This window comes from Equus caballus, chromosome 17 (genome assembly GCF_041296265.1).
Source record: "Equus caballus isolate H_3958 breed thoroughbred chromosome 17, TB-T2T, whole genome shotgun sequence".
Taxonomy (NCBI): domain Eukaryota; kingdom Metazoa; phylum Chordata; class Mammalia; order Perissodactyla; family Equidae; genus Equus; species Equus caballus.
Window position 1 is genome coordinate 100889232 of NC_091700.1, and position 10755 is coordinate 100899986.

A 10755-nucleotide genomic window follows, 5' to 3' on the forward strand; every position below is an offset into this window, starting at 1 on the left:
GCCTCACGCATGAGCCTCAGGCTTTCCTACCCTGAGCTGGGACAGGATGGCTGGGGGTCCGGGGTTGGGTGTCCCCTCCCAGCGGGCAGGCTCTGGTGACCAGCATCCCTGAGGGCAGGCTGATTCTCCAGTTTGTGCAGCTGTTCACGTGCTGTCAGGATGGAGTGCAGGGTCCGAGCCCCTTCGTGGGGAACCAGACCCCCAAGCCTGCATCGTCTTTAAACTGTGTGAGTGGCTGGAGCACCCGCATTAAAACCAGTGGGAAAGTGGGCATTTGCTTCCTAGGGACCCCCCCTGGACTGAGAGAACCCAGGGGTTTAAGCTGCACCCCCTCCCCCAGAAGAGATCTATCCTATTTCCAAACCCAAACGGGAGGAGCAGCGTGAGCATGGGGATCATGGCGGTCACAGGGGTCATGGGGCTGCCCCTGCAAGTCCTCGCAGCCCAGGCTGCAGACCCACAACTGTGATGCCCAAGGTCCAGGGCCCAGACCACTGTGGGTCCATGCCAGGAGGGCCAGGACTACCCGCTGGGCGGTGAGTCAGAGAGCTCATATCAGTTCACACCCGAATGCTCTGGGAGCTACTGAGTCAGGCCCCACCGCCCCTTTGCCAGGGCCTGTGCTTGGGGAGGGGGCATGGGTGATCCTTCCTGCTCAGAGGTCCGGCTCCTTCCTGAGGTGGACGCCCAGACTCCCTGGGGACAGCCTTGTCCAGGCCTCAGGGTCACCCTGGCTGATGACACTCCCTTGTCCAGGCCTCAGGGTCGGCCGGGTCAATGCCCCTCCCTGGCATAACCTGCAGGGCCCTCTGGCATCTGTGGGCAGAGACCCGCAGCTCATCTGGGCTCAGTTTATCTGGCTCCAGCACCGCGTCCCCGGCCCTGCTCTGTCGTGGCGCGAGGCTGCCTCCTTGCAGCTGTGGTGATGCGTTGTCCCATGCTATGCGCAGCTCCGAGCACCCCCCCGCCTACTATGAGTTCGTGGGCGTGAACAGCTGTCAGGACGTGCTCCACCTGCACCGGCTGCTCTGGGCCTCGGCGGGGCTGAACGTCCTGGGCCTGCTCCTGGGCATCGTCACGGCTGCTGTCCTGGGGGCCTTCAAGGACATGGTGAGTGGCCCCCGGTGCCGGCCAGCGACAGCTCTCGAGTCAGACTGGGGCTTTGGGGCTCCTGTTCTCTGAGGTGGGCAAGCAGGTCTCACGCCCTCAGTTATAAATGGGGAAACTGAGGCTCATGGAAACTGCCAGCCACGTGTAATGAGGACAGCAGGCCTTCTCCAGCTGTTCTGGAAGTGGGGCCAGCTCTAGCCCCTCAGCCCTCCCCTCCACCCCCGAGGCCTGTGCTCGGTGATCCCGTTTAGGAGACGGGAGCTCCGCTGGAGGGGGAAACCACGGCTGCCCACTCTGCCGCGCCATCCCCACCATTCCCACCCCGACTGCATGTGGACCTGGTAGGTCTGGGGGCGTTTTCCCAAACCCTGATGTCACACGAGGAGCAGGGGCTTTGGATTTGGGCCCCGAGCGCCAGCTGCTCCAGGAAGCACTGACTGCAGGCCGAGCTCGAAGGCTGCCCCACCAAGTGTCCCAGTGGCAGAGCCTCAACTCAGCTCTCTGTTCACAGAAAACAGCTGGCGCTCAGGCTGGGCCTTAGGGCTGGGTGCTCAGGCTGGGCCTCAGGGCTGTGTGCACAGGCTGGGCCTTGGGGCTGTGTGCACAGGCTGGGCCTTGGGGCTGGGTGCTTAGGCTGGGCCTCGGGGCTGTGTGCTTGGGGCTGGGTGCTCAGGCTGGGCCTCGGGGCTGGGTGCTCAGGCTGGGCCTCGGGGCTGTGTGCACAGGCTGGGCCTTGGGGCTGGGTGCTCAGGCTGGGCCTCGGGGCTGGGTGCTCAGGCTGGGCCTCGGGGCTGTGTGCACAGGCTGGGCCTTGGGGCTGGGTGCTCAGGCTGGGCCTCGGGGCTGGGTGCTCAGGCTGGGCCTCGGGCCTGTGTGCACAGGCTGGGCCTTGGGGCTGGGTACTCATGCTGGGCCTCGGGGCTGTGTGCACAGGCTGGGCCTTGGGGCTGGGTGCTCAGGCTGGGCCTTGGGGCTGGGTCCTCAGGGCTACGTGCTCAGGCTGGGCCTCGGGGCTGTGTGCTCAGGGCTGGGTGCTCAGGCTGGGCCTCAGGGCCGGGCAGAATCCTCTGCTCCCGTCCTCTCCCTGTAGACTGGTTGTTCCAAACCAGCGCCCTCACATGGTGCGTCTGTCGTGGGGACTTTTCCTGCTGACACCATTTCAGAGTGTCCACTCTCAGCAGACTGTCCAGGAGCACAGCAAGGTCAATCGCAGGTCGTGTGTCTGCTCAGTCCTGCCGTCCGGCAGCCTGGTGAGGGTGGTCGGGTCAGTGGGCAGCGGCGGGTTTCCAGAAGCAGCTGTGTTCATCAGAGTTCACAACAAGGCTGCTGGTGCATCCCCTTGGGAAGGTAGCGATGCCCAGAAGGGCCACTGGCTACATTGACCACAGAGTTGTGTCCAAACTCTGCTCTGGACAACTTTCTTTCTCAAACCCAAATCTCTGGGGCAAGAAGCAGGAAGACAATTCTGTAAAATTCTGCAAATTTATGAAGCAGATGCTCCCAGAAGTTAATGGATTTCACAGTTTCAAAGTTATTTGAAGGAGCGAAGGCCCTCCCTGAGCCCCCAAACTGGGTGAGCCCTCTCAGCGTACGCGGGCTTCCATGTCAGGCCACGTGGTCTTTGTCGCCAGGCGTGAGCCCTGCAGGCGGGGCGCGAGGTCCCGGGTCTGCAGAGGGTCCCCAATGCTGGGCCACCCGGTGACATGGCAGGGGAGGCACACTGAAAGATGCAGGTGGAAGGTCCTGCTAGCTAGTGGGGTCCTGCTACCCACGCGGCCGGGCAGGGGTAAGGAGGTGACGAGGGCTCAGGGCAGCTACAGGAATCCAGGGCCGAAGCCAGTGGGCTGCCAGCCCCACAGACAGAGCCAAGCTGCCCCAGCCTAATGTATTGCTCCCTTGTGGGAGACGCTTGCCTGCCCCGTTGTCCCCATACCTCAAAATGGCACAGATGCTGAGCAAGGCAGGCCAGCTCCTCTCAGACCCATAGCATCCTCTGAGACCCGGGACCCGTGACCCTTGACCCTCGACCCTCGCCCCTCGCCACCCCTGCTTGGCCTGAGCTCCCAGGTCTCCAGCTGCAGCTGTTCCCTTGGCCAGGATGCTCCTTGCAAACCAGGCCTCAGTCCACTGACACCGCCTCACCCCTCGGCGGGCCTGGCTCCGGCTGTGCCAGGATGTGCTTGCTCAGCCTGTGCACGCAGTGGGCCCGCAGCAGCGGCTGTTCGTGGCTGTGGCATCCGGGCGGGTGGCATGCCAGACTTGCCCCAGGTTCTGGTCTTCTGTCTTCTGTCTCCTTGTTTCTGAGCTGTCCCGGTCGCTCCTCAAGTGTGACTGACTCACGCGGCCTCGTTGAATCCGTGATGGGCAGCAGATCTGTGTTGAGCTCCTGCTGGGCAGAGGAGGCCATGCTGGGCCTGGCGGGACTCACACGCATGTTGTGTGATCCGCTCCTCGGAGGTGGGGCCTGCATTCCTGGGGGTCCTGGAGGGGACGTCTGAGCACAGGACGTGCAGAGGGCGGCCCTGGGCGGGGCGGGGAGGTGAGGGCTGGGTTACAAGGTGGCTGACCCCTGCGCTGACCCCTGGGTCCCCCCTCAGCTGGGAGCAGGTAGAGGCAGCTCGGGGTGCATCCTTGCCCCCAGGCCTCCTCCCCTGCTGGTCAACTTCCGCTGGCCCTTCTCTCCTGGCCCCGCTCCTCAGGACCCCGCACTGTTCCCTTCAGGGGGGTGAGGGGTTTCCAGACAATCCTTCTCTGCTGTCCTGGCCCCTCCCCCCACAGCCGTGCGGCCCCACGGGGGCTGGGTGGGAACCCAGGCCCTGTCCTCTCAGGGAGGGACAAACCTCTGGTCTGGGAACCACCCCCAGTGCCCGGCGTGGGTGACCGGCCTCCCTCTGGGGAAGGTCCATCCTACGGCCCCTCGTCCTCTCTGGGGACGGGCGGGCGGGGTGAATCAGGGCCCGTGTCCTGTTCTCCTTTTGACCTTAGAGCTGACAAAGGCGCGGTGTCAGGTCTGGCCCTGGCTGGGGTCCCAGGAGGCGGCAGGATCTGAGCGCAGCTCTGAGGTCGCCGCCCTGTTGCCCAGGCACCCGCTCCTTAGCCCCCCAGCTCCTGGAGACGAGGAACGGGGTTTTCTTGCTTTTTCAAAAAGTGCACCAAAGAGCTCTGAGCCCGAGGTGGCGTCTTGGCAGATCCTTGGGACAAACAGGTAGCAAACAGGAGGAAAGACGCCCAGCTTCCAGGCGTTCAGTTCTGGTTCTGGAGACGTGGATCCGAGGACTCGATGTCTCTCCCTCGTGGACTCGGGGGAACTGACCCCACCTCCTGAACGGTTGGAAGGGGGGCTTCCAGGGGGATACCGAGGGGGGCCCCGGCTGACGCACCTCCGTTCTCGTGGCAGGTCCCTGTGTCCCAGCTGGCCTTTGGCCGGTCCGCTCTGCCTCAGATCCTCTACAACCCCGCCCAGCAGATCCTGGCCTACACCGGCTTCTGCCCGGTGCCTGGCAGCCTCCCCACCTGCTCGTCCTATCCGCTGCCTCTGCAGGTAGGTCCAGGTCGCCGGCGAAGCTGCTTGCCCACATGACAGCAGCGGGCGCCCAGGACAGCCCTGGTCGGACAGGACGCAGGGTGGGGACTTGGGCTGAGGGAAGATGGGGTGGGCCTGTGGCTCCCCTCTCCCGATTTAGGTGACAGGGGTGGTGGTGCCCATGTGAAGTGGCAGGAGCGTCTGGGGATAGACAGGGCGGGGACTCCAGGCCGCCCCACACAGCCCCCGACCACGGATGTTAGACACCCCATTTGGCATTTTGGCATCCTTTGCTCTGCGGGGCCCTGGTGGCCCAGCCATCGGTGTCCCTCAGGCCTTGAGCCTTTTCTAGCCCATGACCTGGTCCCACAGAAGGTTGCTGTGGTTTCCTGGCCAGAGTAGCTGGGGACATCCCACCCCGGGTCCTGGGAGCACAGCAAAGTCTCATAGGCGGAACCAAATGGATCTGCCAACATCCAGCCACACTTCCCTGCGGAGGCCGCATTTCATGGAGTTCCCCCAGCACAACGCCACTGGCCTTGGGGCTGTGGTGGGAAGAAGGACCTTGCAGGGGGAAACCGAGTCCACAGACTGGCTTTGCTCTGGGCTCCATTTCCATTGGGGTTTTGGTCTGTCGGTGGTTGAAATGGACCTTGATGACCTGTCACCGTGTGGACTCCAGACCAGGGCCCCAACCATGGCGCTGTCGACACTGGGGCCAGGTGTTGGGGTGGGGCTCCCTGTGCACTCGCTGTAGGGTGCTGACAGCATCTCTGGCCCCAGCTGCCTGCACACCCCTCGTTGTGTCTCCAGGCTTTGCCCTGTGTCCTCAGGGGGCGAAGGTGAGAACCACGGGTCCAGACGGCTCCTCTGGCCTCCAATTTGGGCGGCGCAGCCAGCGGACTCCGCACACATTCTTTGCAAATATTAGTGACACCAGCAACCACCACCAACTTCTAGGAGGCTTATGATGTTGAAATACGAGAGTTCCCATGTTGCTATGCTCGGGTGGGGGGCTGTGGGTGAAGTGGGGGCGGTGGCTCAGCCCTGGTCCTTTGTCGTGAAGTGGCAGGTCTTCATATGTCACCTGAGGGGACCAGCGCCCCATGAGCAATGTTGACAGGCAGTGAGACCTTCTTCGGAAAAATGGCTTCTCGGGAGGAGGGTGTGCGCAGCCCCCAGCCTGACCTGTCTGGACAGAGAGGGGTGTCCTGAGACAGGACGCTGTGCCAGCCAGCCAGGTCTGAGCGGGGACTGAGATGGACGTGGTCCCATGTGCCCCGTGGAGGGCCTGCGACCCCGAGGCCCCTCAGCTCTGCAAACCTCTCTTGCAGAGGAGCCATGTCTGTCCCAGCCCGCCGCCCGGGGCACCGCGTGACCCTTGCAAGGGAGCTCTGTGGAGCCCTCCCCGGATCCACCAGCACGTGCGCTGGAAGTGGGTGTGTGGGGCTCTCTGAGGCCCAGGATGCGGGGGCGCAGAGTGCCGAGGAAAAGCCCCTGGGCATGAATTTCGTGACAAACAGGCCCCTGGTCTGGTGCTATCTCCGTGTGGAAGGAACACGTCCCTTCTTCCCCTGCCTCAGTTTCCTCTGCTCGCCTTGAAAGTAAAGCTAGAGGCCGTGCCTTCTGGGTGTTGGTTGGCGCTTTCGAATTCTCGAAGGAGGACCCGACGCGGCAGCCCCACCTAAAGTCTCCATGAGCAGCGGCTCACAGGCCGGGCCTCGGGGCCTCTTCCTTCCGGGGAGGGTCGACCAGTTAGCCAATCAACAAATCCTGAGCTGGGGCCCAGGCCCTAGTCCCATGGGGACCCATCGGGCAACTCCTGAGTCCAGGGCACATGGGGCCCTGTGAGCACGTGTCTCCATCAGGGTGAGGGCTGGCTCAAGAGTGAGTCTTCTCCACTTCTGTGATGTGGGAAGGAATTTTCCCGAGGTTCAGAAATGCTGAGAGCGTTTGCCAGCAACCCCTTAGTGCTCGCTCCTGAGGAGGCAGGTCCTGGTGTCACCTGCAGCCTTCCCGGACGCCACCTACATCCCTGCTCTGGGGCATCTTCTCTGGTCCCCAGCATGGGAAGGGCCCTGTCACTTTGGCCGTGACCTGCCTCCTGGGGCTCTGCTCTGCCTTCTCATCTTCCTGGTTTGCCAAACGCTGGACCTGAGGCCACAGCTGCAGGGAGTGTGGACCAGTGGCTGGCTGGCCACCTTTGGTCACAAAAACCAGCTTGGGAGATGGGCAGATGCAGAGAAACACACACATCACATGCAGGTTGCATCGAGCCTGTCATCACATCACCCACTCCAGGGGCCCTGCAGCCGCTCACGCACACAGGGATGCGAGGTGGGGAGAGATGTGCGTGGAGCTCGGTGACGGGTGCTGAGCAGGCGGAGCTGCACCAGCTTCTCCCCGGGGGCCGAGGCTGTCTCATCAGGGCGTCAGGGTCCATGTGGAAGCCTCCACGTTTGGGCCGGTCCATCACCAGCCTCCTGCAAGCTGGGCTGTGAGGGAGGACGGGGAGGGCACACCCCTCATGCCGGCCCTGCCTCATCCTGGGCACTGCTGGTCCTCTGGGGCGGCAGCAGCCGGGCGCTCTCGATGGGTCTGGGTCCTGGCGTCGGGTGCAGGTGGTGGCCCCCTCTTGCGGGGGTGACGTTTTCCCTCTGGAGACGCCTCCCCGTGGGAGTGCGGGCATGGGCGTGGCTCCCACCATGCATGCGTGCTGGTGGATGGATCCGCTGTCGTCTGGGTCAAGTTCCGTCCTCATCCTCTGGCTCTTGACAAGCAGCAGATGCTCCCAGTTCAGCCTCCCAGGGATGCCCCCCACGGCCTGAGCAGCTTTTATCGCTGGCGCATGTGGGAGCTTAATTACATGCACGTCGGTAATCAGATTTCGAGGAGATGACAAATCAATGAGGCTCGTGTGTTTCCTTAGGAGAAAAACAACAGAAGTGAAGCTTTGGCTCCTGCCGGCCACAGAGAAGGAAAGGGGATATTTTAAGTGCTCTGGTAGTCATTAGCTGTTAAGCAGACTCCCGTGTGGCAGCAGGAGCGAGACGGCTGTGGGCGCTGTTTCAGGCAAACCTCACAGGGGCCACCTTCTGGCTCCCAGCAGTTGCCTGGTCAACTTGGGACGGGCTCGGTGTCGGTGAGTTTGTGAAAAAGGCCGCAAGCAGGCGTTGAGCTGGCACCCCATAGCCAAGGGATTTATGTCCGCTTCCCCCTGGGGCCGCCTGTGTGGGCAGAGCCTGTCCCCAGTGGGGCCCCGTCTGTGGGGAGGTTTCTCCACGGTTCCTGGCCGTTCGCTCAGTGGTTCATAGCACTTCCCTCCGTGGTCCGTGTGGTTTACTCTTAGGCTTATGGTGGTTTCCTCTGTGGTTTGTGGTGGTTTCCTCATGGTTCGTGGTGGTTTACTCTGTGGTCTGTGGTGGCTTACTCCATGGTTCATGGTGGTTTACTCTGTGGTTTGAGGTGGTTTCCTCATGGTCCATGGTGGTTTACTCCATGGTCCATGGTGGTTTCCTCACGGTCCATGGTGGTTTCCTCATGGTCCATGGTGGTTTACTCCATGGTCCATGGTGGTTTACTCTGTAGTTTGGGGTGGTTTGCTCCGTGCTTCTCTCAGCTCCTCATTTCTAGCAGAGAACCGAGCAGGCACGTGCGTGACAGGAGCTGGGAGCTTCCAGCAGACCTGAGAGAATGTTCTCTAGAGGTTTGCTTCATCCCCTGTGGTCAGAAGGAAGTGCGAGTTTGAGAGAAAGAAAGAAAGAGGTGAGGGGGGCCTGTGCCGTTGAATCTTGAAAGGCGGAGCTGTGGGCCTGGAGTCGGTGACATTCTTGTCTTCAGCTTCAGCTTGTGTGGAAATCCTCCCTTCAGAGTCCCGAGGTCCCGGGCTCCTGGGCCTCCTCGGGGAAGTCTCCAGAAGAGGGGCGCAGACGGCCAGCCTCTCGGGGCCCTGGGCACCTGTTGGGCCAGGAACAGCGGGATCACATGGCACCACCCAGGCGTTGGAGTCCTGGAACATTCCTTCTGCTATTTCACAGAAAGGACTGTCTTCTCTGTTTATTTAAATATCGGTTTTAAGTGGGCGTTTTTAGCCCTTAGAATTTAAGGAAAAAAAGAAGTAAAATTTAAGAGGTTTGTTGGCGGGCGGAGGAAAACTGAAAATTATATTGATTTCAAATCTGTGCCGTGCCCCAACGTTGGTCTTCTCGGAGTCACTTTTACTTGAGACTATGTGTATTAGTCAGGGTTCTCCAGAGACGTAGAACTGACAGGATGTTTGCACATATATAGACACAGACATGTCTATAGATATAGATATAGATGTGTGGATGGAGAGACAGAGAGTCCAAAACTGCGGGGCGGGATGGCAGACTGGAGACCCATGGGAGAATGGATCTTGGAGTTTTGAGTCCGAAGTCAGTCTCCTGGCAGAGCTCCCTCTTCTTCAGGAACCTCAGCCTTTTTCTCTTAAGGCCTTCAACTGATTAGATGAGGCCCACTAACACATGGAGAGTATCTGCTTTATTCAAAGTCTACTGATTTAAATGTTAACCACGTCTAGAAGACAACTTCACAGGGACCTTCAGACTAGTGTTTGACCAGACATCAGGGCATCATAGTCCCGCCAAGTTAATGCATAAAAGTAACCATGACACTATGTTGAAACTGTTGATGCCCGTGGTCTTTCCTAAACATATGCAGGGTTGGGTGGACCCAAGGGCTCCCAAACAAGCTGGACCACCTTTTCCTTGGACACGTCCCCATTTCTGTGCATCCTGGTGCCAGTTTGGTAAAAGGCCACCCCTTTGAGAGTCGAGGCTCACGCACAGTAGGTGAAGGGGCAGGAGGGCCGAGGGGTTCTGCAGACGAGACGGGTGTTTCACATGCCCTTCCGGGGCGCCTCTGCAGGCAGCTGCAGGAGCAGGGTTTGTGCAAAGGAGGCCCCAGCTGGGCGGAATCCGGCCTTCCCTCTGGCCCCACTGGGAATGTGCTCTAAGCAGGGAGCAGTGCCCAGCAGAAGGGCTGGGTGTGGCAAGGACCCTGAGTCTGGGAGGGAGCCCGAGCCCCCAGTGGGCTCTTGGAGAGGCGCGTGGCGCTCGAGTGTTCTGCTCCACGTGGACTGTGTGAGTGGCTGGCCCTCTCCACTGACTGAGGAAGCCTTCTCTGTTCAATTGCAGCCTTCCGGCAGCGTCCCAGCCTCGCCTCCCACCGACCTCTCTCTGTCCGAGGACGCTCAGCCTCCATCCCAGCCCAGCTCCAGCCTCGTGCTCCCTCCCCACGCCCCGCCTCTCTATGTGCCAACCCACTTCCTCCCGGGGGAGAAGCCCCCGCCCTACACACCCTGACATGGAGGGAGTCCATTGAAAAATTATTTTTTTGGCTTGTGGAAAAACAAAGCAGCCTCTACAAACCCTGCTTCAGTGGCCAACCCCCTGGAGACGTCAGAAGAACGTTCTGGAAATCCACACCTCCTTCCCTCCCTGGGCACATCCGTGGCAAGCAGAGGCTGATGGTGGGGACAGAGCCCCAGGGCGCCAGGTGGCATGTCCAGTCGGCTGACTGGCCCAGCGTGTAGAGCAGACGGCAGATAGAGCCGCAGTTTCCTTGTGGCCTCCTTGCTCCCGCAGCGTCGTCGCTTACAGAAGCAAAGCTTCATTTCCCCACGTTCTCCTAATCAGTTATTACTGTTATTACGTTTCAAAGGGAACATGCCTTGTAGCATGTGTGAGGATGGTTTTTAAGGAAACGTGTGTTCACACATTTACACGCGTGTGTCCCAAGAAGGGCGGCCTCCGCCCTCGGCTGTGTGCTCCTGGCATCATTTGCTCAAGACGAGAGATGCTCTGGCTCAAATATAAACGCTGTCTAAGCTGCAAGTGGGCTGCGGTCTGTGTGTGTCTTTTCCAAACCCGCGTCAGGGTGGAGACAGGGTTGCCCCGAGGCTGCGTGTCTCACGTTAAGGTGGCCATCATCCTTCACGGAACGTTCTGGAGGCTTCCCTGTCCCCTCTGCATGGCAGCCCGCAGGGGGCGCCTGTGCCTGTAGAGCTCGAGCCCCTGAGATGCTCTAAGTGGCCACTGAAGCAGGCGGTCCCTGAGGCCCTTCAGCTGGGCCCTGGGCAG

At 61.0% G+C, this 10755-nt stretch overlaps 1 protein-coding gene across 2 annotated transcripts in view; it reads left to right on the forward strand.

Moving 5' to 3' along the window:
• The window catches only part of TMEM255B (transmembrane protein 255B), a 45543-nt gene extending 35034 nt beyond the window's left edge, over nucleotides 1–10509 (forward strand). The window contains exons 7-9 of one of the 2 annotated variants that reach the window (XM_023621902.2): nucleotides 951–1110; nucleotides 4508–4651; nucleotides 9811–10509. In XM_023621902.2, the coding sequence (XP_023477670.1) occupies nucleotides 951–1110; nucleotides 4508–4651; nucleotides 9811–9978 (472 nt within the window). In that variant the 3' untranslated portion in view covers nucleotides 9979–10509. The remainder of the gene's footprint in view (nucleotides 1–950; nucleotides 1111–4507; nucleotides 4652–9810) is intronic. The other variant, XM_070240542.1, reaches the window with a different exon arrangement.
• The last annotated feature ends 246 nt before the right edge of the window (nucleotides 10510–10755 follow it).